This window comes from Tympanuchus pallidicinctus, unplaced genomic scaffold (assembly GCF_026119805.1).
Source record: "Tympanuchus pallidicinctus isolate F22 unplaced genomic scaffold, pur_lepc_1.0 scaffold1, whole genome shotgun sequence".
In the NCBI taxonomy this organism is placed as follows: Eukaryota; Metazoa; Chordata; class Aves; order Galliformes; family Phasianidae; genus Tympanuchus; species Tympanuchus pallidicinctus.
In genome coordinates, this window is record NW_026294618.1 from 6,107,304 (window position 1) to 6,124,554 (window position 17,251).

Below are 17,251 nucleotides of genomic sequence, written 5' to 3' on the forward strand. Positions count from 1 at the left end.
TGCAAGCAGGCAAGCTTCCTCTGTGCATCAGTTTCAAGCCTGAATATTAAAACTAGGTCAAGACTACAGTCTTTGAGAGCACCAAAACCTTCTCTCTCTCTACTCTAAAATCAGAGGTATATAGATAAACATAAGCTAACACCTATATGGTAATTCTGGAGATCATAACAAAAGTCAACATTGCTGTAAGAAACTCTTTAAGAGCACCTGAGTGCAAAATTCAAGGGAAAAACATCAAGTGATGGAGGATAGATGTGCTGTGAACTGTTTTCCATACACCTTTATGCTGTGCTACGAAGCAACCATAACCTTCCAATCCTCCACCGCCTCGTCACCTCATTAAAATACTTAACCTTCTTCAGAAGCAGAACATGAGGTCTGCTTCCCTCCAACAGAGAGGCCCCTGGCCTTGTCATTATGCACAGCACACTGCTGTAGTCGATGTCCCAACAAATGCACAGGGGGATATTATAAAATGTCACTGCCACATTCAGTAACACAAGGGACGGCGACTTAGCAGGAGCTTTACACATCTCAGACTTCACTCCCTGACTTCATCCAATGCATTCATTTAAATTACAGAATCATTCCAGTTCAAAAAGGTCTCAGATCACCAAACCCAACCCCAGCCCATCCCACCATGCCCACATCCTTCAGTGCCACATCCCCACAGTTCTGGAACACCTCCAGGGACGGCGACCCCCCCACCTCCTGGGCAGCTGTGCCAATGCTTGACCAAATAGTGCCCAGCAAACAAAAAGCTAGCAACTAAACACAGTGTTCCCTTGACCTAAGGACAGTGACACTGCAAGGGGAAGAACTAAGATTTATGAGCTAAAAACATCAATCAGAGGTGCCTCACTATGCTGCGAAGGGAAAGATCTCTTACTGAAGTGAAGCTGCATCTACAGGAGCCCAGAACAACCTGGTTCCTTGCAACCTCTGGATGCAAAGTACGATGGCCACCACGTCCAAAGTGGAAGGTGAAAACTGCAACCAGTGGACTCGGTGCTTGTGGCATAGATTTGATCTCACGAGCTTGATCTGAGAGCTGCCACACTCCATATCAGGGTTTGGGCAAAGTTCAGGAGATAACCAGAGCAAGGAGCACTTTCCAGTAAAATGGATGTAGACAACAGGTCATGGATATCAAGCAACAGCTGTTCCCTGCACTTAATCACTGTTAATGTCTAAGCATCAATCCAGTTACAGAACCCCAGAGACTTTGTGCAGCTTGCCCCTCTCAGAGCACATTCCTTAGAGCAGGATGCAAACAGTCGACCTGCTCAAAGCATGACAGCCACCAACTTCAGGTGCAGCGAGGCGACACTCACACTAAATACACTAACCTTGAGATCCCAGACTAACGCTCTGTCTCACCTTGGTGCAAGCATCTTGTCAGATAAGATGAGGGCAGAAGCCAAGGCAGAACCAGTTACGAAGCCTTCTCATCCTCTCCTCCTGCCTTCACCTCACCTGTAAGCATTCATTCAAGTTTTGCCTGGTGAAATCTGCAACACTCGGTGCTGGCAGAGCATGTTGAACAGGAAAACCTGCGGTGGCCTTAAAGAGAACGGTGGCAAGGGGACAGCCACTCACCTCAGCACATTCCTCCCTGGAGTCACATGCAAGCACAGCTGCAACAGCAATGGAAAACACATCCCTGCTTGGAGAGACAAGCAAAGCTTCCTGCTGACACCACCTACACTGCTGCTCCAGTCAGTGAAACCACGTACAGCTGCAACAAGCAGTTACTTCTTCCAGAAGAAAGAAACTTTATCGTTTTGTTATTCCAGAGGCTAAACCTTACACAGGGCTCCCACAAACAAAACAAAAGAAAATGAACAAAGGACCTATTTCAGTGATGTTTTATGCATACCGAGGGACTAAACAGACAATAAGGTTTTTATTCACAAGGTAGTAAGGAATAAAGGAAACAAAGCTCTAGCAAGAAATAGCACTTCCTTCACAGCTGTTCCCATGCAGGAATAATCTCTCGGTGTCAGTCATTTGCATGGGCTGATCTAATTCTCTGCCATGACATCCTTCACTTGCTGACACGCTCCACCTAGGCATGGTGCAGACAGAGGGCTCTCATCACTGAAGCTGCCACATCTCCCCAGCAAATCCCATTGGGTGTCACACCTGAATTCACAGCAAGACTTCAGCAAAGAAAAGAAAAAATAAATCAGCAATTCATTGCAATTCCACTCTGAAGAGCCAAGCACATGCACTGAGTGCGGTGAAGTTTGATGGCATTTGATTGAACTGGTTTTTTTGTGTGTCTCAGCCTGCTTATGCTATATTTGTTGGCACCAAAATAAACAGGGTACGCAAATCTGCTTTCCTGTCCACTGCTTCCATTTATGAAACAGAAGATTCGTCTCTGCTTGCTATAATGGTAACGCTATCCTCAAGTGACACACAAACAAAATTCAAGTTCACACTTACCCTGGCTCATTTATACCCACCAGACTGACAAGAAAGCTAATACACAAAGGCAAGTGGATTTGTCTTCTCTGCTACAGAAAGAGCACCAACTTTGCCAAAGCAGTGCGTTTCAGGGCTTTGAGGTCATGAGAAGATCCAGCCAGTGAATGCAGTAGGAGCTCAAGAAGAGAGCAGAAGCTCTCTGCCCTCACAGCTTCTGTGACTCATTGAATGCAGGAACTAAGCCGGGTTACTTTTTGTTTCAATAATTAAGAACCCCCCACTGCTAGGCCTAACGAACCAAGCCATGAGACCACGGCTTACGTGCTCAGACCGAGCACGGCGCGCTCTCCCAGCTGAACCCACTGACCTACATTTGATTGCTTTCAGCCATGCCAGCCGTTGGAAGTCACAAAACACACAGAAGCAAAGTGCAGGTAATGTGCCAGCCCTTCCAATTCTCAACAGCAAAACTGAGCCAGACACTCTGCCGTAACTCCCAAGCCAATTTTGATCTCTGTCAGCATAAACCATCAATATTTGAGAACTGGAAGTCTGCAATAATTTATATGCAATGCACACTACCATCTCTACAGCAGGAAGCACTGCAGCCTAGAAGCACCGGTCCCACGGACCCGGGTGGGAGATAAGCTGTGACCCAGACCTTTCTGCATGAGTTTTCAATGCAGGATCACTGCTGGAGGACACGCCTATCATTTCCTACCCAGCCTGCAAAGAATAGCATTGTGCTTAGTGTTAAATATAGTACGTACAAACTGAAGTTTCACTGCTTCTACTGCAGCAGCACCAGTCAGCAAAGCTGTGAGGGACACAGCCACCATAGGATTTAGGACGTTCCCACTCGCCAAGTATCAGCTTACACATTTATTCTGCTCAGAGCATCACCAAAGCTCTCCCAAGGCAGACCAGAGGCCATGAAACTCTCCTATCAGGAAAGATTGAGGGAACTGGGCTTGTTTAGATTGCAGAAGAGAAGGATCCAAGGAGACCTCGCTGAGGCCTTCCGGTACTTGATGGAAACAAGAGGGGGAACGGCTGTTTGTGAGGGTGGACAGTGATAGGACAAGGGGGAATGGTTTTAAACTGGGACAGGGCAGGTTTAGGTTGGAGATTAGGAGGAAGTTTTTCCCCCAGAGGTGGTGAGGCACTGGAACAGGTTGCCCAAGGAGGCTGTGGATGCCCCATCCCTGCAGGCATTCAAGGCCAGGCTGGATGTGGTTCTGGGCAGCCTGGGCTGCTGGTTGGTGACCTGCACACAGCAGGGGTTGGAACTGGATGAGCACTGTGGGCCTTTGCAACCCAAGCTGTTCTATGATTCTGTGATTCTATGAGACTCCCTTGGATACCTCAGCTTGCTGCGTGCTGCAACAAGGCTGGCTACACCTCCCCTGCACTAAGCCTATTATTGCAGCTCCCATAGTCCACACCTAGTCTGCAAATAGGCACCTCACTGCAATACTGCTGGTGCATGCTGTCTCACGCATACCAATGCAAAGTACAAAACCCAACCAGCCAGCCATCAGAATCTTAGTTTTCGCCAGAAATCTGAGCAGCTTAAAAATAAATAACATCTGTTCTGTTGTTTACTGGCAAGATCAAAAACTTCAGTTGAGATGAAAGCTCTTCACAACACGCTTAATGAAACTGAGGCATTGGTGGGACTCATTTAGCCAACAATTAGACAGCTATATTTAAGCTACACATCTCTGCCTCCTCTAAAGTGACAGAGGCACACGCAGTGCCACGCTCCAACGGGTGGGAGTCCTCATTTCTTTGCCCCAGTTACAGGAGGAGCCCAGACAGTTAGCCTGTGCTGACTGCTCTGCTTGTACCAAGTGTCAGGAGCACGTGAAATTAAGATTGCTACCTAAGGAACGGCTAAGTAGATACTGCTGCCAGCACAGCCAACTTTCTTCTTAATTATGAAAGCTCAGACATTTATTATAGACCTGCAGTGGTGAAGTCCATAAGGTCCAGAAGTGCAAACACGTTTGTTAAGAACGAGGAAGCCAGCTGCCACTGAGGTTTGGTGGGCAGAAGACCAAGGGACAAGACCACACCAGAAGAACAGGAAGCAGAAAGATGCCACTTGGCACTTCAGCCACTGCCAGCCACCAGGGCATTAATTCAAAGGCCATCTACCCCAACAACTCCATCAGTGCTCACAGCAACATCAGCCTGACCTTGAATATCTCCAGGGTTGGGGCACCCACCATCTCTCTCTGGGCAACCTGTGCCACTGCTTCACCACCCTTACCATCAGAAAAGATAATTTCCTTATATTGAGGCTAAATCTGCTCTCTTTTAGGTTGGATCCGCTTTCCCTTGTCTTAAAATGCAGCTATCTGAAGGCCAATAACTCAGCATCTTAAGTAAAATGAATCGCCTTTGCTCTAGAAGATCAGGATGGCGGTGAAGTCAGGTGAAGCCACAGCCACCCGAGCACAGACAAAATTCTTCCTTCAGGACAAGGTGCAAACTGTTGAGGGAATTCAGCCATAGTGGAACAAAAACAAGAGTTTGAGACAAATCCATGACAGTTTCAATCAACTTTCCAATAACCTCATAAACCAAAGGACAGGTGAGTAAGCAGTCTCACTTGGTTTGTAGTCACATCTTCTAAGGGCTCTGGAGCTCAGGTTCGGGGCCAAGGGTGCTTCTAGCTAAAGCTGAAGACTGTAGTACTCCCAGCACAGCAGGATGCCTTGCCAGGATCACATCACCTGGAAGAGATGCTTCCATTCCACCAAGTGCTTCAGCAAGCCTGGGGGCTGCAGAGCTGGTCATCAGCCTGAATATGAGTAAGACAGCAGCTCAAGCAGCATCCTGAAGGAAAAAGTTGTGCGAGTACGGATGTGAGTGTGGGTATTCCATCCTTAGCAGCAGCAGGCCTCACTCAGGGAGTGTTAAGTCTACTTAGGAAACACAAGACAAAAGCAGGCATTTCTCTGTGTCACGCAGTATGAAAGTCATGATCCCAGTGGGAAAAAGCCTCAAGTTGTTTGAACTACAGAAAGTAACACAAAAGCGACAAGACTTCTAGTTACACCCACAGACTTCTAGTTATACCCACACAGAGGAGAATATGCCCCACAGTTAAGCTGTACCAAAGCACCCAACACTGAGGAAGCCTTGCAGCAGCTCCAGCCCCTCTCCAGATTCCCCACTGTTAAAAAGGGAGCAGAGCAAACCCTTTAAGTGTCTATCAATGGGTTCTTTAATGAAATATCAATATTCAAGGAGAGAAAAGATGAAGCATTCCCACATCCGAGGGATAAAGAGGAGAGGTCTAACAGACTTTTCAAACAGGCAGATCATAGAATCACTAAGGTTGAAAAAGACCTCTGAGATCCCCAAACCCAACACTCCAACCCAACATGGCCACTGCCCACATCCCTCAGTGCCACATCCCCATGGTTCTGGAGCACCTCCAGGGATGGTGACCCCACCACCTCCCTGGGCAGCTGTGCCACTGCATCACCACTCTTAGGGGAGAAATGTTTCCTAACATCTAACCTGAACCTGGCACAACTTAAAGCCATCACCTCTCGTCCTATCTGTAGTTATCTGGGAGAAGAGACTGATCCAAAACTTGAAACCTTTCCAGATGTTGAGAGCAAGAAGGTTCCCCCGAGCCTCCTCTTCTCCAGACCCACCAATCCCAGTTCCCTCCCCATAAGACTTGCATTCCAGAACCTTCACAGCTCCCTTGCCCTTCTCTGAACACAATGGAGAAGTCATAAAGCAAGCACTCCACTGCTCCCCCCAAGCTGTGCTTATTGCTCAGCAAGGCACTACAAAACCCTCCTTGGTGTCTAAATTAAACGCATCTTCGTCCCTCCTTGCCCAGCCCTGAGCAAGTTTTCTACCAACATCAACAGCCATTCCATCACCCAATGACCATGGATTATGCACACAGACTCACAAGAGGCTCCAAATCTGAAACACATTTCACCCTGGAGTGAAAGCACTGATATTTGCTATGTGCCCTTCCTGCTGAAACCACAACTCAGCCTCTGCACGTCTTCTCATTTCACTTCACACCTTAGGCTGCAGGCAGAGGCACATCAGCTCAAGGACGGGCAAAGGAGGTGTGCATCAACAAGGAGCTCAGCAGCATTCTCAGGGTTTCCATCCTGGGGCAGCAAGAGAGCACAGCAGCCAAAACAGCAAGCTGTACCCCCGTGTTTATTATCAGTAACTCCTTTTTTCCCTAATATTAATATACTATGTAATGGGGCTATCAAACAACACAGTTTTCTTGGCATCAAGACTTTCCCCTGTTCAGAATGAGATACACAGTGATCATATCTCAGAATCACGCTGTTTTTTAATCAATCTCTTTGGATTTGCAGGATCATTTACACCCCACAAGCTGCAGTTGCTCTCTGTTTCTGTTCTTCACCTACTATACATTCAGTGTGGGTTATGACCCAGGAAAGCATTACTTAAATCAACAGTATTTGAGGGGGGGAACTCAAAATGACTAGATATTCTTTGTTCTCTTAGTACCTTACTAGAATTAGTCAGGCTTCAGGGGAAAACACAGCTTGACTCACCTCAATTTGCATTTTACTTCGTCAAACAATTGCAATTAGGCGACCACGTTCAATTTTGACATTCATGCCTTCAGACTGACATCCCTGAAAGGCAAGCCCTCTCCACCTGCTTACATCACAGAACTGAAGGGCAGTGCTTCACCTGCTGCCCCTGAAGCACTTCCCAGTGTGTTCCTGTGGAGCTGACAGCTCACTTGGCAACGGCTCACTTCCAGCTGTCATCAACCTGACGCGTTGGAGGCTGATGAAAATCACAGAGTCACTCAGGTTGGAGAAGACCTCTCAGATCCTCAAGTCCAACCCCAGCCCACCCCACCATGCCCACGTCCCTCAGTGCCACGTCCCCACATTCCTTGAACACCTCCAGGTTTGGTGACCCCACCACCTCCCTGGGCAGCTGTGCCACTGCAGCACTGCTCTTTATGAGAAGAAATGTTTCCTAACAGCCAACCTGAACTTCCTCTGGCACAACATGAGGCCATCGCCTCTCATCCTATCAAACTGACAAAAGAAATATAAGATCTCAAGCATGTATCGATTGGAAAGTACTCATACTGACCTTTTTTGAATTGAAAGCAAAGAGGCAGGAGTGCAAGCACTGAGTTAAGTGGTGTTTGGGGATAGGTGGGAGCAACGGCACAGCTGTGGAAGCAGCTCTCACTGATCCAGCCCAGCTGCAGAGCACCCAAACACAGAACCCGACAGTCACTTTCTCACAAATAAACACTGGCAAAGATTCTTGCACCACAGAATTACTGAAGAGCCATTCAAAACAAACACAGCGCGTGATAGGCGAAGGCTACTCTAATGTACTCACTTTCTACCTGCAAACAGCAAGGCAGCACTGGAGACAAGGGCCCTGCTCTCGTCAGGGAGGTTACGATGACTTAGGGATTCTTGCAGAAGAGCCATCTGGATTATTTATAGTGCCACTAGGCAGGGCAGTGCAGTCATTCACACACGGACCTCATCGCACCCAGAAGCTCAACTGCTGTTTTTGCAGGAAATTTCAGGCTGAAGTGATTCAAAGTCAAACATTACAACGTACCAAATCACAGCTCTAGGAAATTATACCCAAACTGCCAGCCAGCAGCATGCCCAAACAGTTCTAAAGATGTGCACAGATGAAAGTTGCCAAGGTGAAGTGGAAATGCATATTACTGTGCTTTTATTTGTAAGTATAGACGAGCCTACTATAGAATTAAACATTCCCTCCCTGCACAAAGGCAACAGTCTTTCTAGACACAAGCAGGTTTCTTTGACATCTGCCTTTCCCTGCAAAGGCTGAACCAGCCCCTGCTCACAGCCATTGGTACTGCATGCATTTTACACACCTCCCAATCTCAGGTCCTTGATGGAGCTCTCTGAAAACACCAAAGCATGAATCAGAGCGAACAAGCTACCAATTTATTTTTAAACACAAAGAGGGATTCACCAATAAGCCATTCACCTTCAATGTCATCTGCTGCGTGCAGAAGCGATACAGGAACGGCACTTCCTTGTTGCTACAGGTCAAAGACTCCTGCAAAACCAGCCCTGTGCACCGACTGCACCAGGAGCTGCCATAGCACTCACCTTTGCATTCCTGCACCACCAACGTTACCACTGCAACAGAGGAAACCCTGAGAAAGTCTGAAAACCAGAGCTACCAGCAGCAGTGTGAGAGAACCCGTTTTCAGACAGACTGCTCAATCACTGGGCTGTAACAACGCAGAGAGCAGCTACCCGGGGAGGTGACTGAACCCACTGTAAGAGTTCATCAGCTTCCCTTCACGAGTGGGCTGCCTTTTAAAGGTGTTCATCTACAGTCTCCATTTCAACTGGCATCGCCTGCACGCACACCTTCCCATTAGGTTTCCTCATCAAACAACCACATACAGAAGAACTCAGGAAACAAACCATTTAATTTATCTTCATACAGCTAATACCACATAGAAAACCTATTTGCCCCCCAAAATCTGCTCCACTCCACCGTGAAGACAGAAGCACGACCCAACTCATGTCCACAGTCACCACAGCTAGACTTCTACTTAGAAGTTTAGGAAATAGAACTCATTTTTAGCATACATGTTCTACGAACAGTTACCTACTCCAGAAATACCAATGGGGATCAATCTGCTGATAAATGCTTCCAAAGCCTGCTGCTGCACATTCGTCTATCAGCCTGGTAATATTCTGCCTGAAAGCTTAGAATTTGCAGTGGTTAAGCCCAAGGACTAATTATTAAAGTCACTGGCCATTAGAACAGAAGATCTCTGGAGCAACAGCCACTGCTGACTTCACAACCCAAGACACCAACTATTTTTAACTGAGAATGGAAACAAACCTTCCCAGAGAACTCCAAATACCACGCCACGTGATCTGGGCCAGAACTTGACAAGCAACACAGAATCACACTATGGCCCTGGCAGCAAAAGAAATACAGCCTTCAACAGCCAAAGTATGAGATGTCAAGAGACAAGATGAAGCCACCATCGTGACCCTACCAAAACAACCCCTCAGCAAAACTGCAGATTGCAGCCTGAAGAGTCTTCAGACGACTGTCTCTTGGCACACTGCTGCCCTTCAAACCCAAACATGCCTTATTTAACTTCAAATTATTCAAGTTTTGTCTATGAATGCCTTTTTACATTCTATAATTCCGGCTATAGTTCTCATGGTGACATTTGGGCACCAACAGGGAAGAACTGGCATGCGTGTTCTACTACCCTTGGACAACAGCTGCATTGCCTGATAGCATACTTATAGTATTAAATGTGGAGGTTGGTGGCCCTGCCTGTGGCAGGGAGGTTGGAGATTCATGATCCTTGAGGCCCCTTCCAACCCAGACCATTCCGTGATTGGATTTGTATCAACCACACAAAGCCAGATCCAATTCAAACCAACAGAAACATTCCCTTTGCTTCCAACACGTGGTTGGTGCTTACACCCGTCACACCACCACAAGATACCACGGGGGTTTTGATTCTCTTTGACTGCCTCCAAAAAGCATTCGCTAAGAAGCGCTCATCTCATCTGATTTGCAAAACAAGATGGTGTCAGGGGATCCCCGAGCGGTTTTAGTAACAAAAGGCTTTAGAAGCTCACTTAGCCTCAACCCCTGTCATAGAGACACCTCCTTCTGGGGCTGCCCAAAGCCCCATCCATGGCTCTGTCTGGGCGCTGCCAGGGATAGGCTGCCCAGAGCTGTGGGTGCCCCATGACAGAGCCTCACTGCCCTATGAATAAAGAATGTTAGCCAGCTAACGTTCAACCTGAACATCCCCTCTTTCAATCTAAACCCATCGACCCTTTACCCTATCGCCACGAAAGCCACGAAAAAAACCCTTCCCCTCAAGAATCCAGATGAAAAACAACAAAATATCGTGCAAAAAAAAAAACAACCAAACAAACAAAAAAAAAACCAACAAGCAGAAAGGCCCTTTAGGCACAAGGCCTCCCGAACGGCGTTATTTCCAAAGGGAAATCTCCGCACACCCACAGGGGACCGCGGAGGGACGGCACTGACCGATGGTGGAAATGAAGGTGGTGTTGAAGGCATCGTCGGAGAAGCGGAAGAGCACGCAGGTCTTGCCGACCCCCGAGTCCCCGATCAGCAGCAGTTTGAAGAGCAGGTCGTAGGTTTTCTTCGCCATGGGGAGCGGCTGCGGCCTCCTCCCGCTCGCCCCCCCCCGCACGCAGCGGCCGCCCCGGCTCCCCCCCTGCCGGCAGCAGCCCGGCCCGCGCCGCTCGCTGAGGGCGGCGGCGGAGAACGACGACGACGACGACGACGACGAAGAGGAGGAGGAGGAGGGAGGAGGAGGAGGAGGAGGAAGGAGGCCCACAAAATGGCTTCCCGCCGCGCTCCTCGCGCCCGCTGCTGCTTCTCCTCACGGGGAGGCGGCGGCGCTCGGCCTCATAACCCCGCGGGTCGGCTCTGCTCGCTGCGGCCCGGCCCTCGCACGGCGGCGGCTCCTCAGCGGCGCCCGGTAAGCGCGCAGGCCGCCAGGCGAGGCCGTGACGTCAGCATGCACGCACACACGCACGGACGAACGGACGCATGCGAGCCCCGCCTCCCCTGTGTCAGGCCATGGGCTGCGAGCCGATGACGTCACGGAGGAAGGGCGAAGTCTCCGGCTCGAGGCGGAAGTCCCACCTCCCCGTTCATGCGATTGGTTGCAGGTCCTGTATCTCTTTTCTCCAGACAGGGGAGTGGGCGGAGCGGAGTGCTCCCCCTGCTGGCGGGGCGAGGCGGGGCGAGGCGGGGCGGACTCAGCGCTGCCTGGGTTTTCTCCCTGGGTCTCCTCGGTGCCCCACCCGGTGCTGCGGCGCAGGCCGTGGCTCCTCGGCCATCACAGAGCTCTTTGCTGTATGGAGAATCACACATCACAAAATGGCCAGGGCTGGAAGGGACAACAAGGATCATGAAGCTCCAAATCCCCCACCACATACAGGGCCACCAACCTTCCCATTTCATAGCAGCCCAGGCTGCCCAGGGCCCCATCCAACCTGGCCTTGAACACCTCCAGGGATGGACGGGGCATCACAGCCTCTCTGGGAAGCTGTTCCAGCACCTCACCAGTCACAGTAAAGAAGTTACAAAGTCATAGAATATCCCCAGTTGGAAGGGACCCGTGAGGGTCATGGATCCAACTCCTGCACACAGGGACACCTGTATCCAAACCCTTTGTCTGGTCAGGAGCGGTGTGCAATTGTGTCCTCAGCACCACCAGGTTTTAGGCAGGTTTTCCTTCCCTGAGGGAAGACCTTCTGACATCCCACCTGAGCTTGCCTTGACTCAGATTTAAGCCATTCCTTTGGGACGTATCCCCACACCGTCCAAAAATCCCAAAGATTTGTTAGAAAAACAACTTACGCTGTGCCTCAGAAGGAACTTCTGCTCAGTGATGGATGCACGCTGATCTCGGACTGGTTATCAGGAAATATTTCTTCTCCAATAGAGCAGAGATGCAGTGGCGCAGCTGCCCAGGGAGGTGGTGGGGCCACTGTCCCTGCAGGTGTTCCAGAACCGTGGCGATGTGGCTCTGAAGGATGTGGGCATGGTGGGATGGGCTGGGGTCGGACTTGGGGAGGTCTTTTCCAACCTGAACGATTCTATGATTTTTATCATAGAGTCACAGGGGTTGGAAGGCACCTCTAGGAATCATCAAGGCCACCTCCCTGCTAAAGCAGGTTCCCTACTGTAGGTTGCACACAGGAAATTGTCCAGATGGCTCTTGAATATCTCCAGAGAAAGTGACTGTGAAGGTGAAAACAGGATCCAGCTTGCAGCTGGCCCCCAAAGAATTGCTAGGACAAGCAGATCACTGGAGGTTTGCGCCAATTTGTATAATAACCTCTTTTACCAGAGGGTTTCGTTTACAGTGAAGATCCAAGAAATTTTATCTTTTAGGCTCCAAGAGACGAAGTAACTCAACATTCGGAGCTCTTAGAGCGAGTCCAGAGGAGGGCACTGAGATGATCAGAGGGCTGGAGCACCTCTCCTATGAAGAAAGATTGAGGGAACTGGGCTTGTTTAGCTTGGAGAAGAGAAGGATCCAGGGAGACCTCATTGTGGCCTTCCAGTACTTGAAGGGAGCATAGAAACAGGAGGGGGAACGGCTGTTTGTGAGGGTGGGTGGTGATAGGACAAGGGGGAATGGTTATAAACTGAGACGGGAGGTTTAGGATAGATCTTAGGAGGAAGTTTTTCCCCCAGAGGGTGATGAGGCACTGGAACAGGTTGCCCAAGGAGGCTGTGGATGCCCCATCCCTGCAGGCATTCAAGGCCAGGCTGGATGTGGCTCTGGGCAGCCTGGGCTGCTGGTTGGTGACCCTGCACACAGCAGGGGCTTGGAACTGGATGAGCACTGTGGGCCTTTGCAACCCAGGCCCTTCTATGATTCTATGCAAACAAAGAGTATTTTCTCCCTGGCCTCTAGGACTGACTCTGATGTTGATGTTACCATGAGGGATCCAGTCCCACGGAGTCATAGAACTGTCAAGGTTGGAAATACCTCTAAGAACATCATGTCCAACCACCAGCCCACCCCCACCACATCCATGTCCTTCAGTGCCACATCCACACATTTCTTAAACACCTCCAGGGATGGTGATTCCACCATCGCTCTGAGTACCTGAGCTTCCAATACCTGGCCACTCCTCCTGAGAAGAGTCCTATAAGTTGTTAGAAGACACTCTTCAAGGACAGTCATACTGTGTGCCTGTTCATTAATTTCTGGTCTAGAGATCATCACCACAAGGCTGGTGAATTTGGGCATGTTCAGTGAGAGGCAAAGCCATTCCCACAACTCTCCCCACCACATCCTTCCAATGATCTTTGATCTTCCCTCCTGATCTGATGTGATAACTGAGGAAAAGGAAGGTGAGAGGGGATGGCCTCAAGTTGCACTTGGGGAGGTTCAGGTTGGATATTAGCAAACATTTTTTCTCCAACAGTGGTCAGGCATTGGCACAGGGAGGTGGTGGGGTCACCGTCCCTGGAGGTTTCAGAATCATGAGGGTGTAGCATTGAAGGATGGAGGTCAGTGGGCATGATGAAGTGGGATGGACTTGGACTTGGGGATCTTAGAGGTCTTTTCCAACATTCATGATTCTATGATTCTATGAAAGCAAGAGCCAACAGGATTCAGCAGCCTCTCAGTTGAACACCCAATGTTGCAACACTACACTGAAGGTTCATTGCCCATGAGATCTTGCTGTGGGGAGGGGAAAAGTGAATCACAAGTTGTGCAACAGTATTTGTGTTTGGGAAGGTCTGCTCAAACAGAGCTGCAACACTCTGGGTTTGGTGGTGAGTAAATCCTCTCACAAAGCTGGACCCAGCCCTGCATGTACACAGGGATGGGAAAGATCTTTGTCATCCAGGAGACATCACCAGCCCCATGGCCTCAGCACACAGCTTTGTTTTCTGGAGCCAGGGCAAGAGCAGACATGGTTTCTGGCCCCCTAGAATGGGCCCCAGAGTCACTTGCAGCTCCCACAGATTTGGGAACTGCTAGAACGGGAAACCACAAAGAGAAGCTGTGGATGCCCAATCCCTGGCAGTGCCCAGAGTCAGGCTAGATGGGACTTTGGGCAGCCTAGTTTGATGGGAGGTGTCCCTGTGGAAAGGGTTGGGGCTGGGTGGGCTTTTAGATCTCTTCCAGACCGTTCTGGTTTTCTGTGACTCAGCAAGGTCAGGATCCTCCTTGGGGCAGGCATTAACAGCCCCAGATGCTCAGCATGTTTTCTGAGGAGGAGCAGAAAGGAGCTGAAATGACTCTACCTCCTGCCATGCAGTGTTGTGCCAGTGTTTGGAGGATGGGCTGGTGCTCAGTGTGGCTGCTGTCACAGCTACTGGTGGGGTCAGGGCTTCACCAGCTGGGTTCCTGCTTTCTTGCCTCTTCCCACATCTGTGCCCCAGCCCAGCTGCAGCGGAAGGCCAGAGAAGAAGAGGAACAAGAAAGCCAGCTCTATGCCTTTGAAAAGAGACTGTTTCTTCCCAAATTCTGTCCTCACAGCTACCCTGGCATCAAGAGCAGAAGTACAGAAGTGCTTCATCAGCACTTGAAGGCAGCAGGAAGGATGCAGAGGTCACACAGAGCCCAGCCAGCATGCAGCAGAGGGGCACAGACTGCCAAGGACAGCCTGTGAGCCCGAGGTTGAGCTTTGTGCACTCTGAGCACTCAACCAATTCCGGGCATCCCCCCTCTCTGAGATGCCGTCTGCTGGGAGAGGCAAAGCTTCTGCCCTCACTGCATTGCTCCTCTGCAGTAATGCTGGGTCATGATCCTTCTCCCGGAGCAAACAGCTCAGCATTGTTGTCACTAGTGCTTTGCAGAGCCAGTCACCGCCTTGTTTTCTGAGGTTTCCTCCAGGGAGGGGCACAGAAATTAGAACAAGGGGCTGCGTGGGGTGATGGACAGCATAGAATCATACAATCATAGGCTCACAGATTTATTTCAGCTGAAAAAGACCCTAAGACCTGCACAACACGGGCAGTGGGGTCGGTGTTTCTTGTAGAGAGGTTTGAGATCACTGAATGACAGGCTGTGCAGAAGCACGTTAGCAATTAGTCAGTGATTATCTAAGATGAGGATAAAATGGTACTCCCTGGGGGTTGGGTAGAAGTGTCTCCTTCCATTGAGGGTGTTTATTCAGTTTAAAGGAAAGTTTGGATGGATCTCAGGAAAGAATGGGAAATCCTCAGCACACATTTAGTGCTGTACAACCAGAGCTCTGCCTCTTTAAACTACATCTTGCCAGCAGATTATTAAATCCTTTAATCTCTGAGCAACGACGCCAATCTGGTTGCTTTACAGACGTTGCTCACACCACATCTGTTGAAACCCCAACCCAAGATAAAAGCCCAGAGCCTCCCACATGACTCTGTCAGCAGCCCCTCCTCCTCTGTCCCTGCTCCCCTGGGGTGGCATCAGAGATGAGAAGGGAACAGGGGATTAGGGAGAGATGGGAAGGGAACAGCCCCAAGCCCCATGTCCTGGTGGTTGTTCAGCCATGGGATCATAGAATCATAGAATCATTCAGGTTGGAAAAGACCTCTCAGATCCCAAGTCCAACCCCTACCCAGCCCACCGTGCCCACTGCCCACGTCCCTCAGTGCCACATCCCCACGTTCCTTGAACACCTCCAGGGATGCTGACCCCACCACCTCCCTGGGCAGCTGTGCCACTGCATCACTGCTCTTTCGGAGAAGAAATGTTTCCCAATATCTAAAGTGATTCATCCCATGTAGAGCTGCTGTGTTACCACTGATGGCTTCTCTTCCGAGGACATCCCAAGGCTTTTATGAAGGAGCTGTGCATGGCAGGATCTCCTCCTTCTCCCCCCTCCACCAGGAGATGCACTCGTTGTTCATCCCGCTGCTGTCAGCATCTGGGGGTCATTCTCAAAATGGGAAGTTTCCTTTAATTACACATCTAAAGGCTGGAAGTGATTGGAGCTCGGCGTTCCAAGTTGGCTCCCTTACTGAAGCCAAGTCTAATAATAGAAGAGTCAGCTGCCAGCAAAATGATCCATCCCAAATCCAGTCTTAGTTTAAGCTGTACTTGCCCCCCTACCCCCTGCTTGTGATATGGGGTAAATCCATCCAAGTGATTCCCCTTTTGCCCCTGTGTTGTGCTGTGGGAGCTCTGCTCTCAGTTCCCAACCTGAGCCCAGCCATGCAAATCCATGGGAAAAGCCACCCAAAAAGCCCCCTCTGATCTCAGCCTGAAGGGTTCATCCATAGCCAAGGCCATGGCCCATCACACCCAACCACCCAGCTGAATCCTGGGGAAGGTGTAGCATCTCAGGATCATCCTTGGGGTCCTAGAGTTGATCACAGCATCCCAGAGATGACCGTCGTGGCTCACATGTCACAGTGGTGTCCTCAGGATGGCAGAGGTGTCTAGGGCTGACTGTGGTACCCAACATCAATCAGTTTTCCAAGGGCTGGGTATGGTCCCCAAGGATGTTTCTGCTTCCCCAACAGCAGCTGTGACCCAGGGATGGCCGTGATGTCCCAGGATGGCCATGGGGAGATGCCACCAAATGTCCCCCCGGTGACATTTTTGCTCTCAGGGTGGCCCTGTGCCCACAGTGAGACCCGGCTCTGTTGGGACAGCCCTAGGGCCAGGACACCGATCCCGGGCACAAGCAATGCGTCCTGGTCCCCTGCTGACACCTGCGGGTGAGCAGGCGTCCCTGCATGTCACCGTGTCCCACAATGTCACCATGACCCTGCATGTCACCATGTCCCTCAATGGCACCCTGCCTCTGCATGTCACCGTGTCCCTTCATGTCACCGTGTCCCTTCATGTCACCGTGTCCCTTCACGTCACTGTGTCACTTCATGTCATGTCACTTTGCCCCTACATGACATTTTGTCACTACAGACCACCCCATCTGAACATGTCATCCCATCCCTGCTCATCTCCTCCCTATGTCACATCTCTCGGCATGTCACCCTGTCCCTCTGTGTCACTTTGTCCTTACATCATGCCCCTCCTACATCTGGGACCCCAACCACATCAGGACCCCCCAGCACTGCTGTGCCTGGGCACAAGGACCCCGAATCTCCCCTGAATCCCTCCATCATCCCCTCCGTCCCTCCTCAACCTCCCTCCTCCACATCCCCCCACTCTCCCTCCATCCCCTCTTCCCCACTGGGGCCGTGCCCTCAGGGACGGAGACAAGCAGTGGGATTACACCAGGCAGGTCTGCCTTTGGGAGCCAATACCCTCATTAATTAATTAAGG

The 17,251-nt window shown here is 50.2% G+C and overlaps 1 protein-coding gene and 1 long non-coding RNA gene across 2 annotated transcripts in view; one reads left to right on the plus strand and one right to left on the minus strand.

Moving 5' to 3' along the window:
- Nucleotides 1-11,010, minus strand: part of RAB10 (RAB10, member RAS oncogene family) — a 38,027-nt gene extending 27,017 nt beyond the window's left edge. The window contains exon 1 of the mRNA XM_052693704.1: nucleotides 10,519-11,010. Coding sequence (XP_052549664.1) covers nucleotides 10,519-10,645 — 127 coding nt within the window. The 5' untranslated portion in view covers nucleotides 10,646-11,010. The remainder of the gene's footprint in view (nucleotides 1-10,518) is intronic.
- Nucleotides 1-17,251, plus strand: part of LOC128086011 (uncharacterized) — a 159,478-nt gene that overhangs the window by 23,706 nt on the left and 118,521 nt on the right. The gene's annotated exons all lie outside the window — the stretch shown is intronic.